This window comes from Gobius niger, assembly GCF_951799975.1.
Source record: "Gobius niger genome assembly, chromosome: 15".
NCBI classification, from domain to species: domain Eukaryota; kingdom Metazoa; phylum Chordata; class Actinopteri; order Gobiiformes; family Gobiidae; genus Gobius; species Gobius niger.
The window spans coordinates 11,529,733-11,548,386 of NC_136866.1; the positions used below are offsets into that span (position 1 = coordinate 11,529,733).

The following is an 18,654-nucleotide window of genomic DNA, read 5'->3' on the forward strand; positions in this document are numbered from 1 at the left end:
TGTACAATAGTCTGGACTCCCCTGAAAGAAAAAACATAATCTGAACTGCATGCAGTGGGTATTTGGAAACATTGTTTCCCTTCAAATATCATAAAACAAAACACATTTCAAGTGGACAATGTTTTCAATCATGGTATTTATTCATCCATCATAAAAACACTTATGACGGCCTTCATACACAACTTTAACTGCCCTTCTCATCCCAAAACTCAAGTCACAAAACCCAGCTGGTCACAGGATAAACATGATATGCCTGGACAATGTACGTAAACAGATGCCGTTTCTATTCCAGATTCAGAGAATGAGACAGACACATTACGCGTCATTGTTCTACAATACAACAAAAAATTAGAGGTGATGCAGAACTTCTCTGGAGTTCATTATGAACCGAGTGGTTATCAAACTACGCAGGAGGATCTGGAGTTCTTTAGGTGCATTGTTGTGAAACTTTTAGATGGTTTCAATAAAAATAAAAAAATCTGGGACCCCCAATGTAAATGACAATAATATTGTACCTTGAATGTATCTTAATTAACTCAAGTTGTTAAAATTCCTGAAATCCCTTTTCTGGCTCATGTTCTAAACCTTAACCAAACTTAAAATCCCACATGAGAAGTGGCAGAAGCCTTAAATAAAATAAACTGGTTCAAGTATCCAAAGTGGAGGAGATTAGCCCTGTAGTTCAGCTTCAGTAACTCCCCTCTGCGGATAGGCCAGAATCAGACAGCACCCATACAGCGAATAAAACATGTGAGGTCGAAAAAAACAAAAAATGAAATTAATTAAATTAAAATCTGCCAAAGTATCACCCAGTTTGACTGATTGGTGAAGAGTCTGACATTAACGTTTGGCTTTTACAGGTTGTGCTTTTGTTTTGAGGCAGAGGAGAGGTGACATGGCTGCTCTTGTTTCCCAAACTAGCCATTTTAAATGACAACTCAATATTTTATAGATGACTTTAAAATATAAAAACATATTTTTTTCACATCTTTAGATACTAGAGGAGAAGAAAACCACTTTTGGTTGTTACATAGTTAAAAATGTTTGCTTGGAGCTAGTTAAACATGTATTCTGATACATGTGTCACACTGTAGCTCATATACAGAATTATTAAGCCCCAGTGTTAGTTTGGGTTACAAGAGGAGCACGTCCCTTTGTTCAGCCCAGTGTGTCATCTCTGGCTGTTCTCCAAGATTTAGGTCGTTGTGTTAAGACTTCTTTGGACAGTGCGAGGAAGAGTCTGTGTTTAGGACTTCGATCATCGTTCTGGTCGACGGGAAAGTCTCTGCTACAGACGGAAGACTCTGGTACCAACTGGGTAAACTGTGGATAGATTACAATAAGATTACAATAAAACATGGAGTAGGCAAAGAGTAGTTCAAACTTCAAAGTTACAAAAATCACATTACCTTTTGAGGTTCATCCACATTTTTGCCATTTTACTGAAGCTGCCTGGATTGGATGTGGTCATGGCTTCGAAGTCCACAAGCTAAATTTGACAAAGTGAGGACAAGCCGAGACTTAATAGATTTCTAGATATTTTGACTTCAGCTTTATTTAGTTTGTGGAATTACACACACTCAGTGGATACCAAAGAGGTAAAAGATACCTCCCCGAAATGCAGACAGCATTGTGTAAAAAGAACAATGTTGTCTGTGTCATTCTGATACAACGCGGTTTGCTTCCTGATATGTAACCCTTGATTAATGAATAGAGAATTTTGGCGATAGCAAAACGCATTTAGTTACTGCTTTGTAAGAAAATAGCAAATGATTAAAGGGAGAAATGAGGGATAGAAAATTTGTTGACAACCTTATTACAACGGTCTGCGTCAAACATTCATACATCCATATAATGTGTTACCAAGAGGCTGGTTTTGTCCGGCTTGTTCTTACCTTTCCTTTGGGGATCCTTCCTGTGACCTCTTTGCCACTGGCCATGAGCGCTCCCATCACCACAGAGTAGGCCACAACACTAAAAAAAACAATAATGTAAAGATTGACATGGTTGGATGGTTGACGATAATGATGAACAACATCTGCTACAAAACGTTTGCCCATATCTGACCTAGATAATAAAACAGGAATTGTGTGGATTCCTTTGTGTGATGTATTACTGAGTGTGGACTGGGTTATAAATGTTGATTTTGCATCATTTAGGTCCTTTATATTTCTATTGATGTTTCTAAATCGGCCACTTTTGTTTGGGAGATGAAGACCATTTTATTTTTCCTAGAGCCTTGTCTAACCGTTGAACTTTACCTGGATCCTCTGGAGAGCGGCATGAGGTTGCAGAAGTAGTAAACCAAAGACAGGATGAGGTTACACACAGCGTCCGCATCCTACAAAAGCACAATATTAAAGCCATAAACTCTCACCGTCACACTGGAACAAAGCGGGATAGTGGAATTATTTAAAAGAAAAATTAATTGCATTTCCAGACTTATTGAGAGAAACGACAAAAGCAGATGCCTGAGTAATGAAATACCAAAGATTCTTTTTATAATGAAGCAAATCCTTCACATGAAAGACGCCTGCTACAGGTACCAAAACATACTAGATAGACAATACATTTAGTGTGTTGTTCTGTCAGGTATTGGGAGATTTCCAAACTTGATGTTCATTGTACAAAAGGCACTTTCCCTTTAACAGACTGCGCTTAGCATCTCATCCCTCTTACTACCCTCTCCTTAACTGAGCGCAGTCCCCAGTTCAGCTTTACCCAAATCTAAAAGCTTCTAGACTGGAGCTCACAGCCTCAAGGTCAGTGTGAAAGCTAAGACCTACAAAACTGATGGGAATTTTTTTTTGTCGCCCCTTTGTTGTCACATTTTTCAGTGTGTTTTTTTGTGTGTGTTTTTGTAGGATTCTTTCATGTTTTTGAGTTTTTTTATGTTGTGTTTTCGTCACTTTTTTGTTGCATTTGTCACTTTTTTGTTGTGTTTTTGTCACTTTTTTGTTGCTCTTTTGTTGCCCCTTTGTTGTCACATTTTTCAGTGTGTTTTTTTAGTGTGTTTTGTTGGGTTCTTTCATGTTTTTTATGTTGTGTTTTTGTGACTTTTTTGTTGCATTTTGTGACTTTTTTGTTGCGTTTTTGTCACTTTTTTGTTGCATTTTGTCACTTTTTTGTTGTGTTTTGGTCACTTTTTTGTTGTGTTTTTGTCATTTTTTTGTTGCTCTTCTTTTGTGATCTTTTTCATCAATTTTTAGTCGTGCTTGTGTCACTTTTTTAATTGCGTTATTGTTGCTTTTCCAGCACATTTTTTGTTGCTTTTTTGTCACTCTTTTGTTGGGCTTTCATCCTTGTTTTTGTATTATACGACTATTTTAGATTTGGGTAATGCCAAACTCGGTTCAGGTGGGGTTAAAAGGTTCATCAGCTCACATGAATTACAGTAGATTTTTGGAAAGTTAAAAAAGAACGGTGAAAAAGAACCTACTAAAAAAAAACAGATAAAAGCTTTGAGCTCAAACCAGGAGTGACTTGTGCTGCATTCTTCTGTTTATGAAAAAGGTAAATAATCACTCCCCGAGCAGCTGTTCTGGGTTCTCTCTTCGTCTCATCGAGAGTGACTTGTGGTTTCGATTAGGAGAGGAATGTCGTGCAGGGCGCAGTCGCTTACCCCCAGCTCCGTGGACAACATGAGGGCCTTCCCTTTAGCCGTCAGGTCTTTGTAAATGGACTCGATCTCATTCTGGTACTGCTGCGTGCGCTCCTCTGTGGTCTGTGTCTCCACGGAGAATAACATGTTCCCCACTCTAAAACAAACAAAATGAGACGAGAAAGAATTGTCAAATAAACACAGCACTCAAAGCTATTCAAACTTTGGGCTACACAAAATAACTTGACGTTGATTCTGTACCTGTCTCCTGTAATGGTGATTGTAAAGCCGTCATATTCCTTCCCAGCGTCCTTCAGGCTCTGCACTTTGGAGTTGACGGTGAAGCCATCTCTAGTTTTACTGTTAAACTGCTCCAGAAAAGGCAAAACAAGCCGCACATCCCATCAATAATGTCTTGTGTGAAAACTAGTTCTACTGTGCATCTCGCTCTTTATACCTTCATTATAGGAAGCAGATCTTCCACTTTATTGACATTTTCAAGAGCGTGACGGACGTCTTGTAGGCCTCTGGGATTGTATGCGCTGCACAGAGAAATAGTTCCATATGTTTAGTGTATTTTTAAGCACAATCAACGAAATAAACTTTTCTGTGCCTACCTGTGATAAACCAGTATTCTTTCTTTGATGAAGTCAAGGATAGTTTCAAAGTAAGCCAAGTATCGGATGTTGATTATCTGCCCCCTAAAATAAGAAAAAAAAGTAACACTGAGCTTATAGGGACAGATTGCACAAAGTCATTTGAATTTGAGACAAAAATATCCTCCGTTAAATGTGAAACAAGTCATTTTCCTGTCAATAAAGTAGCCGATCATAAAACATTTCTAATAAGATTCTGGCTGGCATCCCACACTTTATCTGTTGCCTGTTACCAAAACATTTTGACAGCTGCGGATCCCTCTATAGAAGGTACAACAGACTGTGAGGTGCTAAACTCTAAAAGGATTTGGCTAAACGACACCGAGGATATTGTGAGACTTTCGATGCCGTTACCTGATGAGGTTAATGTGATTGTTGAAGCCTCTGCTGAGACTTCTGGCTGGCATCTGGTCTAACCACAAAACCGGCTGGTCTGGGTCTGCGATCCTGGAGCACAAGAGAAGCCTGTTAGGTCTGTGGGAGTGTAATAATGTACAGACTAAAAGGACATTAAACGGCTTCAAAGGAAATTGAGCTGTGCTTACGACTAAGTTCAGTCTTTACATCATGAAGAAATCCACTTATATTACATCAATTTAATACAAATAATCCAAAACATCTGCTGAAAAAAATTGTCACATTTTCTTCTTTTTACTTTGATCACAACCCTATGACTTCTGGTGTCTTCTAGATGTTCTTACCTCCTCCACTTGACCGATATGTCAAACATATCTCTCCACTGCATTTGTCTGGTTTTGCCGTTGACCCGCACTTTGGAGTTGCTCCAGGTTTTGTGCATGGCCTGCATCACCTCTAGCGTTGCCAAGCCCATGGCTAAAGTCATCAAGAGTTTAGTCTTTGCATCTCAAAATCGTACTCCTTATTATTACCAGTCATCGTGTACCTCTGTGTATTCTCTTGTTTGGTAGAAATCCCGGTGTGTCGTACTGCATTAGTGCCCCCAGATGGTCAGCCGTGCAGATTAGCTTCTGCACTTCGCTGCTGTAGCTGTCAAAGTTTTGTGGCAATACATCCCTGGAAAACAGATGGAGAAAATGTGTTAAATAAAACGACAAAGGCCATGCATACTTTATCATCACTAACTCTCTTCTGCACTAATCTCCATTGCTTTCACCCAGTCTTACTTGATATGTGGTTGGAGCCCTGGCTGCTCTTCATAGTCTTCGATTAGAAAAGGCAGGTTCTTCGCCCAGTGGTTCTTAAAGTTCCCTGGTAAGTCCTGGTCCACATTGTACTCTGCCACCGGGATGTCCAGGTGAGAGTGCAGGTAGCGAGAGTATTCTGGCGCAAAGACAAACATAAACAGAAAGTAAGAACACGTGCAATGTCTTTTTACACCAGAGTAAATCATTGCCTTGAGCACCTCATCAGTGAAAGCTTTTTCTTTGAAAGCGCTGCTATAATAAACAAAGAGAACATGACTGAATTCTCTTATCAAACGCCATAAAGGAACAATCATTTCCCTTTTATTGCCCCTCGGTTCCGTAAGACATACTAAACGGTGATATAAAATGGCGATAGAGAAAAGACGCTTTTCACCTCTGAGGTATTTGACTTTGAGGTATTCGGAGCTGGCCTTCTGTCCCAGGAGAGGGTCGTTCAGCATCACTTTGGTCTGAGCTTTGATGCCTTCGTAAAACTGCCCCATGGCCACGTGGCTCAGTCCCTTCATGTACTGGCACACCTCGTTGTAGGGCTCCAGCTGAAGGCATCTCTAGAGAAAGCACATGAAAAAAACAGATCAGGTTTGTTGAAGGAGTAAAGGTTTTTGATGAGGAAACGACATTAAAACATGATTGAAAGCTTAAAAAACAAGTCTGCTCAGAATAGCACACTCCTAGTTAGTGACCATGTGTGCGTACTTTAAAGTTGCCTATCGCCTCCTTTAGGGACCCGTGGTGGTAAAGCATCATTCCCCGCAGCTGCAGAGACTGGATGTGGTTCTGGTTCAACATGAGAGCTTTCTGGAAGCTCTCCATTGCCGACTCGAAATCACCCAACTCTCTGAGGAAACAAAACAAGGCCTTAACAAAAAACTTACTTGCAGACAGACAATAAATACATCAATTTACGTAATAGCTACCGATAGGCCTGTCCAAGGCTCTTATAAGCATCGATGAAATCAGACTTTAACTTCAGGGCCTCTTTGAATGTCTCAATGGCTTCCTGATGGGGCAAAGAAAAAACTGTTACGAAAGAGCATAGAGTTGACAGGAAACTGCAAAAAAGCACATGGTGACAGAGACGGCCTCAGCTTTCGGCTCTGTTAACAGAGATAAAGCACTTACTGGTGAATCCAAGTAGGGATGGGTATTGATAAGATTATAGCAATTCAATGCCATGTATTATAGATGCAGTTCATTATAGATTTCCTGATTGATTCCAAAGGGTTAGGCTCATAAATTGGCCTTTATTTTAACAGAAGTGTAAGCTTCTCCGATATAAACCTCCTATCATACAAAGCATTTATAACAGGTAATACCAGATTTCATTTAGATATTTTGCATTTAAAAAACTGAGAATTGTTAATGAAGGAAACATGATATGATTCTGATGGATTGCTCAAAGAAAATGTTCAAGTCCAATCCCTAACTCCAAGTCAGACCAGGACTGAAGTGTCTAACCGAATAAACATTTATAAACTATAACAAGAGGTAGTTTTACTTTGTCTATTAAGCTCCAAAGCATAACTTTGCATAAGGAAATAATCCCAGATCTTTACCTTGAGCAGCCCCCTGTGGAAGTATGTAAGGCCTTTGTACAGCATGGCGATAGGCTGGTTCTTCTTCAGGTCCAGAGACTGCTGGAAGTCCTCCATGGCAGCCACATAGTCCTATTCAGAGTAAAAAAAACAGATCAAATCTCAGACTCAGTTTTTAGTGCACAATATACACATCTGTCAATCAGTGCTTCAGGTTTGGAAGTTTTCCTGCACAGTTCACAGCACATAATGTACCTCGGATATAAACAGCAGCGTCCCTCTGTGTCTGTAGAGACGAGCCGACGGCAGCAGAGATATGGCCTTGGTCAGGTCTGACAGGGCCTCGCTGATCCGGCCCAGAGGAGACAGGATCTGAAACACACCATGATATTATTGTCAAGAGCTGCTAATGTGAATGATTGACAGATTTCTTGAGCCTATAGAGTCAAGATATTTTGTTAATTAACATAAAAGATGATTTGCCAACTGTAACCATTAAAATTACAACTTTGATTCAGTTCCGATTAATAGACTAAGACTTAAGATGTAGGTTTCTGAACTACATCATTGTCCTTTCAATGGGTAAAAGAGTATATTTATAAGATGGATATTATGCATTTTATCTCCAAATATTCACCTTATTCCGCCCTGCCCACTTTTGCCACAGATCGGCACTGACATTGTATTGACAATTCCAGTAGAGGGCAAAGTCCGTTCATTAAGCAGAGAACAAGGGAAAAATGTTGCAGCTAAAATCTGATGTTAAGTCAATTGATTTGAGTAAAATGTCCAATCTGCGCCGCCTAAAAATTGCTTTGTGTCCGCGTAGTAACTGATTTTCTCTTGACTTCTCCAGTCCTATGGAAACTAATAGGAGTGAACTCCCAGAATAAGGTGAATAGTATTGTTTCCGTGATCAGATAACAACACCTAAGGCAAGTCAGAATTACACACAGCTGTCACAAAGCAAGCAGCAAGCCAACTTCATATCAAATTGCACTTATAATTCATGTTTTATTATGTTGATCTGACAGATATAATCTTCATGCAGTTTCATTCATTACTACTACTATTACTGTATATGATATAATAAGTACGACGCACAAGACGACACGGGAGGCAAAAGGAGTCTTGAATGTCAAAACCACAAGACAACAAAGACGATTGGAGGAGAATGGAGCATTTCCATAACTTTTGCATTTCCGTGATTCACTCCTCCGGGCATCTCATTTGAATCTGATTTGTTTTCCTCAAAAGATTATGTAATCTAAGACTGGGCGCGGCCATGGGATTATGTGGTGGCGCCGCGCGAGACCCTCAAACATCCTCAACGTTGTGGAAATCACCTCCAGGACAGGATGATTCATTTAAGATAAACAGACGGCGAAAGAGTCGCAATAACTTAATCAGGGAAGACCATTTGACCACAACCTTGATCAAAACAAGTCTGGTAAAGGTGTTGCATGGATTTGGACACTGTGACGTAGACCATAGACCATTATGTATCTCGATCAGCGCGGCTTTACCTCGGCTCTTTGTTCATAAACCTCAGGCCAGTTGGGCTCCAGGGTGATGACTCTGTTGAGCTCGTACAACGCCAGGTCTGCATTCTTTATATCCTGTTGAGCAAAGGACAAAAAACTCTTACTGCTGTAGGAAGTACCCACCATCTCATGTTTTGAGTTCCAACTTCAATACTTCCAAGAATGCATGTACTTTTAACACATAATAGGACCTTGTTGTGAATCTCACCTGTAGACTTTTCTTGCCGTAAGCTATCCCTCTCCCATAGATGGCACTGACCAGCTCTGGGTCACCCTAAAAGCAAAACCATTTTTGCGCTCAACATAAGCATTTGCATTCACTTAATTTTTTGGTGTGTTTTGTGTGAACCGACCTGTAACAAAAGGGAGAAGTGCTTAATGGCTTCATCGTACAGGCCGTTACCAATGAGAACGTAGCCAATCGCTGCAAAGACAGAAGAAGTAAGAGCAGCGTTAGATGAGAAAGAGGCAGAGCAGTGCTAAATGAAAACGCTGACTTACCAAGTTCTTCATTCGTGTTATGGTTTTCTACGGGGAAGGGGATTTTTTTCTGCTCTATAAACAGCTTGGCCTGATTCTGTGCGAGATGAAAAAAACATATACATGCAAAAGTGTTAGAAACCCATTTCCTGTGTGAGGTTGATCGTTGTCAACAGAAGAGAAACGCTACAACACTCCACTACTAACGGTACACGGTTTAAGTCACAGCTCTCATATTATGGATTTAAAAAAAAAGTTAATTCTTGTCGTGGAAGACCAGTTTTAGTCGGTTTAGTGTCACTAAAGTCCAGAGTCTGTCACTTTACCAGTATCTTTTCTGCATTGAGGGAGAAGATGGACTCGCAGGGTGGATTACTGCCCTCCTCGCAATCTGGGTCCTCCAGCTGCAAAATGGACGACTCTAAAAAGAGGGGGGGGGGAATTCAAACACGGTTACTATCGGCTCGACTGCCGCCCGTCCCCATCCACCACAGCTAATATTTCACACAGAAAATATTTAACATACCAAAACAGTCTCAAGCATTTAGGACATACTGTTCAAAGCAAGCATTCGAGAAAATCATTAAAATAGATTAAAATGAAAATGATACAGAGGAGAGCTATGAAATTAAGATTATGGGGATATGGTGCATTCTTTTGTTTAATGCAAAGGATAAGAATCAAATAATACTAAGCAACACCTTTAAAAAAAAAAAATTGACAGTGTAGCCTTTTGTTTGGACTGGGTTGCATGGTGGTCCAAAGTGGTTAAGATTACACAGTGCAGTACATGAGCTCCAAAGCGCCTTGAGGGGGTGATAAATGTGCCACTTGATACTAAGCAAGGACCACAGACTCTATAATGCTGAAAAATGGTTAGAAGTAAGTGACATACACAGTTATGAATCGGATTTAGTATCTGGCAAGACATGGAGACTCAAAATGTGCAGATTTGAGATGCTTCCCTTTTACAAGCAGGGTCAGTTAAGTTTATTCATCTGCTGTAGTGTTGCCTTCATTGTATTTCCGCTGCGCGTGGCTTTTAGGACACTTTCGCCGCTAAAACGACACGGACAAGGCTTATCCGAGTTGTCATCTCCGGGGCTGATTCAGATTAGCCCACCATCGGAGGGATAAGCTAGCCGGGGGAAAGTCACAGTTCACCCGAGGAGGACGTGGCAGAGCGAGCGAAAAAGGAGAGACTTACCGCAGTCCTGCGCGTATTCCTCCCAGTCGGAGAGCGAGCTGCAGCCCTGCTTGTGCAGCTCGCTGTTGAAGAGCGTGAGGGTGGAGAAATACTCCGTGGAGAGGATGGCCCCGCTCAGGTACAGCACCGACAGCCCGACCACAACAACAGCCCGGCTCACAGGGGCCATGTTGGGCTCCATGACATGTGTGACGGAGCGGAAGCAGCGGCGATAGAGAACAACCGAGCCAAGGACACGCCCCCTTCAACCTGACAGTGGACTACATCTACTGTCAGGGGACTACACTTCCTACAACCCCCGGGGAGCTGTCAAACTGCAAAGTGTCTTATTTTTTATTTAAATAATAATAATGACAATCGAGCATGTTATTAACAATTCACAACAAAAGTCCTATCATTATTATCATTATTTTTTTCTGTCTGCATTTATTTGTTCCTTTCATTTATTTATGCATTTATTTATTTACACTTTTATTTTTAGTCAACGCTTTATTTTTTACACCCTGCATTATTCTTTTCTTGATTTCTCTCACCTCATGCAAATGAAGGGGGCGGGCTTGTGGTGAGAGAAATAAAAAAATAAATAGCCTACATGCAGTTTGTTACTTACCGCGATAGAGCCAGTTGAAGAGGCCATGTAAACCTTTACATTTGCAAATGGTTAAAAGTAAAATCATATCACATTTTGTGTAAAATATTTTATGCATTCATTTCATTTTATTTATAAAAAAAATAATAACACATTTTTTATTTATTTTTATCACTGAAGTAGGCCTACGTGATCTCTGATGGACTGACGTGTAACCAATCAGAGCGCTCATGTGCGCCGTATAAAACTCCAATAGATACAGACGGCATCTCGTCATAGAAGGGGGCGTGGCCTCACCGAGGGGAAAATAGAATCTTTTGGGAAACACAATTGTTCACTCTTTTTAGCCATTTGTGATAAATATGAACTTATTTATCACATACAAATAAAGTCAAGTGTAAATTGGGTCCATATGGATATCTTCTCACAGCAGATTGTTCTGTAGAAGTGAAAAAACGGCAGGTGTAGCTAGCACTAGCTAACCGTTAGCATTAGCCCGATGCTAACGTGTAGCATCATGTTAGCATTCTCCGTTTTTTTATGTAGGATATTTATGGGCTGTTGAACCATTTTACTCCTCCCCATGTCTTTGTTTCTTTATTTAGTAGAAACTAGATTCATAATTCAACATTTCTTAAAGTTGTTTTTGAATAATTAGAGAAAGTTTAGATTTTTCTGATCATTGATTGATAATTGATCAGCCCCCCCATAGTGTCCGATTCACTCCAAATTAGTGTCATTGTTTAGCATTTCGTTTGTGCATGTTTGTGCACATAAAATTAGCGTTTGTGCGCACTTCGTTTTTGACCAGACCAAGACCCGAGCCAAGACCCGAGCCAAGACCCGATCCAAGACCTGAACCAAGACCAGACAAAGACCTGACCAAGACCAGGCCAAGACCCAAACCAAGACCAAACGAAGACCCAAACCAAGACCAAGACTAAGAACCAAACCAAGACCAGACCAGACCAAGACCTGAACAAAGATCAAACCAGGACTAAGACCTGAGCCAAGACCCAAACCAAGACCAGACCAAACCAAGAACCGAACCAAGACCAGACCAAGACCGGTACCAAGATCATACCAAGACCCAAACCAAAAACAAGACCCAAACAAAGACTGGAATTCAGAGCCAGACCAAGACCTGAACCAAGACCCATACCAAGACCAGACAAGTTGCCATAGTTTCCGGAACCAAAACCAGATCGAGGTAAACCACAGAAGCCGGACCAAGTCCAGACCAGGTTACCATAGTTACAAGAACCAAATTATTTCAGCAGTGTGGGGAATTTCAACTGTTTCAAGGACACTTTCAATGTCAGGAGTTTCAAGGATTTTATTTAGAACATTTTATTTAGAACATTTTATTCATAACGTTTCAAACATTTCAAACATTCAAACAAACAGAAAACCTAGTTAAACTACTTTGTGTAAAGGACGACATGCGGCTGTATTTTTGTTCTCTCTGAACAAGTGGCCACACGGCTGGACAGGTCATCGTACCGCTCCCAAGCATATGGCCTCTTGCAATATGCCACATAGTGTCCCATAGTGGTTTGGCGTGACCCTGGAACAAATGCCACTAGTCCTCGTAGCAAAAGGGTGTCAGTCTTCAACGTTATGTTGATTGGGAATTCTTGCAGTCGGTGAGTGCCAGTGCCATCTGTCTCAATCATAACTGCTGCTCCGGTGCTGAATGAGTGGGTCACAGTTTCTGCGCACCTCATTTTTTGGGATGTGGTATCCTTTGTTTTTAAATGGTCAGGACAATCTTCTGGTGATGTCAATGGACGGAGACAAACCGAGGGTGGAATATTCACTCCCCTTTCAAGTGACTCTTGAAGGGCTGCAGCTAACTAGCACCCCCGTGTTGAAAGGAGCTACTCATAGTAGCACGCCGATTAAATCCAGAAGCCAAGGTCCGCCACCTTCAAAAAAGCACCGGCTCTCTAGCGAAGAACTTCTGAACTCCCCAGATTTGACGGATATAGAGCACAATATGCTCCTGCTCATTGAAGAGAAGCTACAACCACTCGGTAAGCTAGAGAAGCTGGATTTGTTGGATCAAGTTATCTCCGATATGACTGAACTGAAAAACATTGTTTCGGCTTTTAAAGACGAAACTACAGCACTAAAAGAAACTGTATCGGAGTTAAAAGAAGAAATGTTAATTATTAATCAAGAGAACTTCACGTTGAGAGAATCACTGCTAGATCTACAATCCAGATCGATGAGGGATAACCTAATTATTAGTGGAATCCCGGAGACGAATAACGAAAACATAGAGGAAACGCTCAAAACTTTCTTGATAAAAGAACTGAACATTGAAGAAGAGGCTGTTAGGGGCATCTCGTTCGCCCGTGTGCATCGCATTGGGAAAAAGAGATCGTACGCCTCAGCGCTTCAGGCATCGGATGTCAACACCAACTCAGGACACCATCCACCACGACCGAGGACGACTCACAGGCCTATCGTTGCCCGATTTGAACAATTTAAACAACGTGAATTTGTCAGAAGTTTGGGCAGGAGACTCAAAGGGAAACCGTTTGGACTAAATGGACTAAATGACTCCTCTTCACTATCTTTATTGAACCGCTAGCTGCAGCAATCCGCAAAGATCCCAACATTACGGGCTTACAAACACAGACTAGGGATGGGCGGATCGATACCACAGTATCGATATATCGATACCAAATGGCTACTTTTTAAGTATCGATATTGGGCAAAAAGTATCGATACTAATTTGCATATGTAAAAAATAGGCGTGGCAGCAATTTTAAACATAAAAGGACAATTTACATCTTTGTTCTGAGCCAAAACAGTCCACAGGACCGGGGATTGAATTAAGCCAGCCATTACATTCTGGTTTAGATTCTGTTTTCTGTTTGTTAAAGTATACTTTTAAACTTTGCTTATGTATTTAATTTCACATTAACATTGTATAAATAACCAGTTAAAGTAATATCATTTAAATGTACCTATTAAATATATAAAATAACCAGTTTTAGAAATGTCTGTTGATTGAAATACATTCACCCGGATAAAAATGACCAGTATCGGTATCGGTTTCGGTATCGAGAAAATAGACCCCAAAAGTATCGGTATGTATCGATTACAAAAAATGTGGTATCGCCCATCCCTAGCGGCTATGTCCTCTCTGGCCTCAGAGAACTCTCCCTCCTCCATGCCCTTGTTCACGTACCAGTGTACGAAGGCGCACTTGACGTACATCAGATCAAACTTTTGGTTGAGTCGAGCCCAGGCGTCTGTGATGGCCGTGGTGTTGCTCATCATACTAGCAACGCAAAATGCGCCGTTGTTTCAGATCAGCCCCAACTGAGTTTTGTCGCCATGCTGACGAATCTATAGCTACTAAAGCGATGCTGTTAAAATAGACAAACCACTTGTCGTTACCATGGATAAAATGCTCAGTACAAGTTAGTTAAGAAAAGACATTTACCTGTCTATCTTTTTACATTTCGATGCCTTCAAAAGACACATGGACCTGGCGTTGCACTTCACTGTTGCAGCGTCGACTGACACCACGCGACAGCAAAGCAAAGGGAGGAGTTAAACTCAAAAAGTAAAAAAAATAAATTCGGAAAACGGAAAATATATCTCGTAATTAAGAGATACTATCTCGTAATTATGAGATAATACACTGTGGATTTTTTTTTCTTTTTTTTTTTCGGAAAATTAAAGAATAAATAAATAAATAAATACTGACAGACAGACAGACAGACAGACAGACAGACAGACAGACAGACAGACAGACAGACAGACAGACAGACAGACAGACAGACAGAAAATAATGATAGGACTTTATTAGTTAATGTTAACCCAAAATAGCATGTTGATTAAAAAATATAATATGTTTAGTTCAACGTTTGCAATGATATTTCAATAATCATCCGCCAATGTATTTATTAATTTATTGATTTATTGATAATTTTGGCAGTTTTGCTTGTTCTTAGTATGTCACCATCTATATCATACACAGGAGGGCAGTAGCGGAGTAGTAGCGCGTTCTATCAAACCCTCGAAGAAGAAATGCTCGCTACTGAGCTTCCGGGTTCGGTTTAGGGGATCTGTTTACAGTGAGGCATGGGGAAAGTGCAGGACTTTAGATGTGTTGAATGTAACGAAAAGGCTTCGGAGCTGCACAGAGACTACAGCCATGGAATCCTGAAGATAACCATATGCGTACGTGCTCTCTATGTACAGCTTTATTCGTTTTCCTTTGAGATATACTGCTTTCCTTGGATGTGAAGATCATGGCTCATGTCTTCTAAACTTTAGTATCTCAAGTGAAATGTGTCTAAAACAGTGGTTAGAGCAGGAACGGGAGCTGGAGGTAGCAAAAGCAGAGCTGAGGGAGAGATAAGCATGATGATTATGGATTATGAACACCAAAAGGAGCTCATGTCAGCCAGGAAAGCCAGCCTGAAATGGGTTGGCCATGTGCAGAAGACAAAGTAATGAATGGTATAAAGGTGCTTGCTTTGAGAGTTGTTATAATTTATAGATGAAAGAGGACTGGAGGTTAGTTGATGTAACTGAAGAGAAGAGCTAGTAACAATATTTCTGTACATAACAAATGTAATGTAAATAACAGCTTACATTTGATTCCTCTTTTTCTTTTAGGAGTCATGCCAGAAGCCAGTGGACAAGTACATCGAGTATGACCCAGTAATCATCCTCATTGATGCCATTTTGTGCAAAACACAAGCTTTTAGACACATTCTGTTTAATACAAGCCTGACTGTAAGTAGTTAATCTTTAGGAAATGTTGTGCCTAATTCATTTTTTTTTTAAATTTACTTATGTTTTTTGCATGTGGGTATGTGTATTTCTTTTTTCCATCCTCTTTCATGTAAGTGTTTGGCTCCTCCTTGTGGTTGTCCTGCAGATTCACTGGAAGCTGTGTGTTTTCTGTCTGCTGTGTGAGGCATACCTCCGCTGGTCTTTACTGGACTCCTCAGAACAGAGCAGTGACCCGGCAGACCTCATCAGATACACCAAGGAGTGGGAGTTTTATGGCATGTTCGCTCTGGCCTCCCTCGGTAAGGAAGGCTGAAAAGAGATAACGGTATACAGCAGTACAAGATAGAGCTGCACACAGTGTGTCACTGCAACGCCAGAGAGGAACTAATGAAATGAAGGGATTTATTTTAAAGAGTCACAAATATTGATTGATTTTTGCATTTGAATATTGATGTCATTTCAGAGCTGTCAGCGTTCTGTGGAGGGGTGCTTTTGTTTGTGTGGCTGGTGGTGGTTGGTTTACAGCGGAAGTCTGTGGAGCCAGCTTTTCTCCTGAAGGCGCTGCTGCTGTCCTGCTACGGGAAGGTCCTACTGATCCCGACTGTTATCTGGGAACATGACTACTCCCCGCTCTGCCTCGCACTCATCAAGTTGTTTGTGCTCACATCCAACTCTCAGGCCATTAGAGGTCAGGATTAATTCATGCTTTAAATGTTAATGGTGTGTTAATGATATTAACATTTAATGGTGAGCAAATAACATTAAATAATAGCAATGTCAAAAATATTACAGAAATGTTTTCATTCCATAATTCTATGACTTTTATGAAAAAAGTTACAAATTTTAATGTTAAAAGGGATTTGAGGTATTACACAGTCGTCCCAACAGGTGGCAGCTAACTCTCAAACAGACAACCAAGTTGGATTACCAGTGATTTCAATCCTTGATTGTATTTCTCAGTAGAAGCACCAAATCTTCTGCCCAATGGGACGTTTTTTTGATTGATTTAAAGTTGTCTTCTTAAAACAACATAAGAAAAACACCATCTCTTACCCAAATATTATTTTATTAATGATGGGTTTCCTGCTTTATGTGTTGCTGTGAAGTGCATACTCTTGACTAGACTAATAAACATGTGATGCAGTAGTTAAATATTAACCCCGATAAGTATTATTGACAAGTGTGGTTCTTTCATGTTTTTACTTTGCCTACAACTGTTATTTCTTCTTTTCTGTCTTTGTTTCACAGTGATCCTGAACAGCAGCAGACGCCTCTCTCTCTTGTCCATTGGCGTGGGTTTACTCTCAGAGACCTGTGTGGCACAGGCCTGTAGCAGTCTGCCCTGGGGTTTCAGAGACCTGCTGAGCCTTTAATGACTGTGACTGTTACTTGAAGATACAAAAGACCTTTGGAAACTGGTTTGATTTACTTCAGTTAATCCAGTCAGTTATTATTGCAGACACAACTTGGGGAAACCGCCATGGCTCTTCTTGGTCTGGACTGTTGATAGAAAGACTGTTTATATTTTTTTATTTTAACTATGTTGGTGTTGAATTAATTGTTTTAAAACTGTCAAAATATTGGTATTTTTTTTTACAATATATTTATTGCACTCAACTGGAGGATCAGGGTCCCAAATGTATCACAGAAATCCCAGATAAACATTTGTTGTGTTCATGACATTGTTGAATTTTTCAAACACGTTCGTACCATTTAGATCAGGTTTCACAGTCAGAGCAGCTGATGCATGAGCACATTTACTGGTTCATATTATTTTTTAACGATGCTGGAATACAGTTCATATAATTGTCACTTGTCTCTACTGGCAGCACAAACAAACCCTGAGGTTGTATTTGTCATTAATTACTTCTGTGTGCACTGCAAGCACTCCTTACCTTGTTCCTTCCTTCTTTCTAGTGTTTATATCTCAAAAGTGACTGACTGGCGCAACATTGACTCCATTTACAAATGTTACAAAGAGAACTCACACATAGTATAACTTAGATTTTATAAGTTCAAAATAGTAACAACAAAAAAGCCCATAATTAAAACCTTGTTGAAGTTCCTCCATTAACATGAGCTATAAAGACCCCTTTACTTTTGAGGAGAGTTGATTGACATCTCTCCGTTGTGGTTGCGTCTATAAGTGCATGGCTACAGCATGTCGGGACAGGCCTGCGAATAGTGTGCATTTCTGACAGACAGCACATGGAGCAGGAATGCCCTCGCCCTCCTGCATCTGGGCGGAGCGCTGGACACTGGCTCAGAGACAAAAGAAAACCAGCAAACTGCTGTAAAAACACTGCGCCTTAAGCCTTATGTAACGTAAAGCTGTAAAAGAGGCGAGATTAAACACTGTTTCAAAATGGACCTTTACACAATCAGTGGATTACAAGCATGTAAGGAATAAAACCATGAAGCATATTTGCCTCCAAAAACGTGCTATCAACCATAAAGATGTCCGATTCCTCACAGTGTTGCTTATTAAGTAGTCAATGTTTTTATTTTATCTTTTTTACACCTTTATTGCAACATACACCTGCCTCCCTCAGTCTGAATGTATGCTTTGTGATTCCACCATAATAAGAAAGAATATGCAGTACTTGTATTACTTATACATGGCCATTTCAATGAGCTTTTCTGAATGTGCTTTGTGTTGGGTAATGATTGAGGAATGCAAAGGTTTAATCTGGATTCGACTAATCAGATTACAGTAACAGTACAGTCTTTACGTGATGAAAGAGAGGGCAGGAGGAGTTTAAACCAACCAAGCAATTATTGACAATTACCACAAACAAGTTCAATGCAACATTCTCACAAGAAGTGCACTTTGGTTTTCTTGCTGTTCTCCAACCTGATAGTGGAATTTAATGAGTTATATTAAGGATTGGGGGTGAAGTTGTCTAAAAACATCCTGCCTAAAACTCAAATTTGCTGTGATTCTAGCCATGTATTGCTCCTATAAAAGTCAGAGGGAATAAATAAAATGCTAAATTTGTGGCAACAAGTCGTGATTGTGTATATATATATATATCTGCGCTGGGGGTGAGAGAAAGAGGGGGAGGAAGGCAAAGCAGTGAGGGGACAGTGT

The 18,654-nt window shown here is 40.4% G+C and overlaps 2 protein-coding genes across 2 annotated transcripts; one reads left to right on the forward strand and one right to left on the reverse strand.

The window, feature by feature from the left end:
* Window positions 1-128: 128 nt before the first annotated feature.
* Window positions 129-10,416, reverse strand: ttc13 (tetratricopeptide repeat domain 13). The gene is made up of 23 exons (XM_079572610.1): window positions 10,211-10,416; window positions 9,330-9,424; window positions 9,025-9,100; window positions 8,877-8,947; window positions 8,732-8,797; window positions 8,506-8,598; window positions 7,235-7,351; window positions 7,001-7,111; window positions 6,362-6,444; window positions 6,141-6,282; window positions 5,818-5,992; window positions 5,403-5,559; window positions 5,162-5,292; window positions 4,959-5,091; window positions 4,612-4,704; window positions 4,219-4,302; window positions 4,059-4,143; window positions 3,863-3,969; window positions 3,623-3,758; window positions 2,262-2,341; window positions 1,896-1,974; window positions 1,410-1,489; window positions 129-1,323 (listed from the first exon to the last, which is right to left on the reverse strand). The coding sequence occupies exons 1-23, from the start codon at window positions 10,389-10,391 to the stop codon at window positions 1,209-1,211; spliced, it is 2,490 nt and encodes an 829-aa protein (XP_079428736.1). The 5' UTR covers window positions 10,392-10,416; the 3' UTR covers window positions 129-1,208.
* Window positions 10,417-14,850: 4,434 nt separating this feature from the next.
* On the forward strand, window positions 14,851-17,186 carry arv1 (ARV1 homolog, fatty acid homeostasis modulator). Its single transcript, XM_079572611.1, has 5 exons — window positions 14,851-15,002; window positions 15,444-15,563; window positions 15,709-15,862; window positions 16,027-16,251; window positions 16,812-17,186. Exons 1-5 carry the CDS (start codon window positions 14,904-14,906, stop codon window positions 16,934-16,936), a joined length of 723 nt encoding a protein of 240 aa, XP_079428737.1. The 5' UTR covers window positions 14,851-14,903; the 3' UTR covers window positions 16,937-17,186.
* Window positions 17,187-18,654: the final 1,468 nt, after the last annotated feature.

Coding starts and splice junctions, on each gene's coding strand:
- ttc13 (XM_079572610.1), bottom strand. CDS start 10,391: ATGGAGCCCAACATGGCCCCTGTGAGCCGGGCTGTTGTTGTGGTCGGG. Junction 9,101..9,329: donor TCAATGCAGAAAAGATACTG/GTAAAGTGACAG, acceptor CATCTCGCACAG/AATCAGGCCAAGCTGTTTAT. Junction 6,283..6,361: donor AGCCTTGGACAGGCCTATCG/GTAGCTATTACG, acceptor TTGTTTCCTCAG/AGAGTTGGGTGATTTCGAGT.
- arv1 (XM_079572611.1), top strand. CDS start 14,904: ATGGGGAAAGTGCAGGACTTTAGATGTGTTGAATGTAACGAAAAGGCT. Junction 15,564..15,708: donor TGTTTAATACAAGCCTGACT/GTAAGTAGTTAA, acceptor GTTGTCCTGCAG/ATTCACTGGAAGCTGTGTGT. Junction 15,863..16,026: donor GTTCGCTCTGGCCTCCCTCG/GTAAGGAAGGCT, acceptor ATGTCATTTCAG/AGCTGTCAGCGTTCTGTGGA.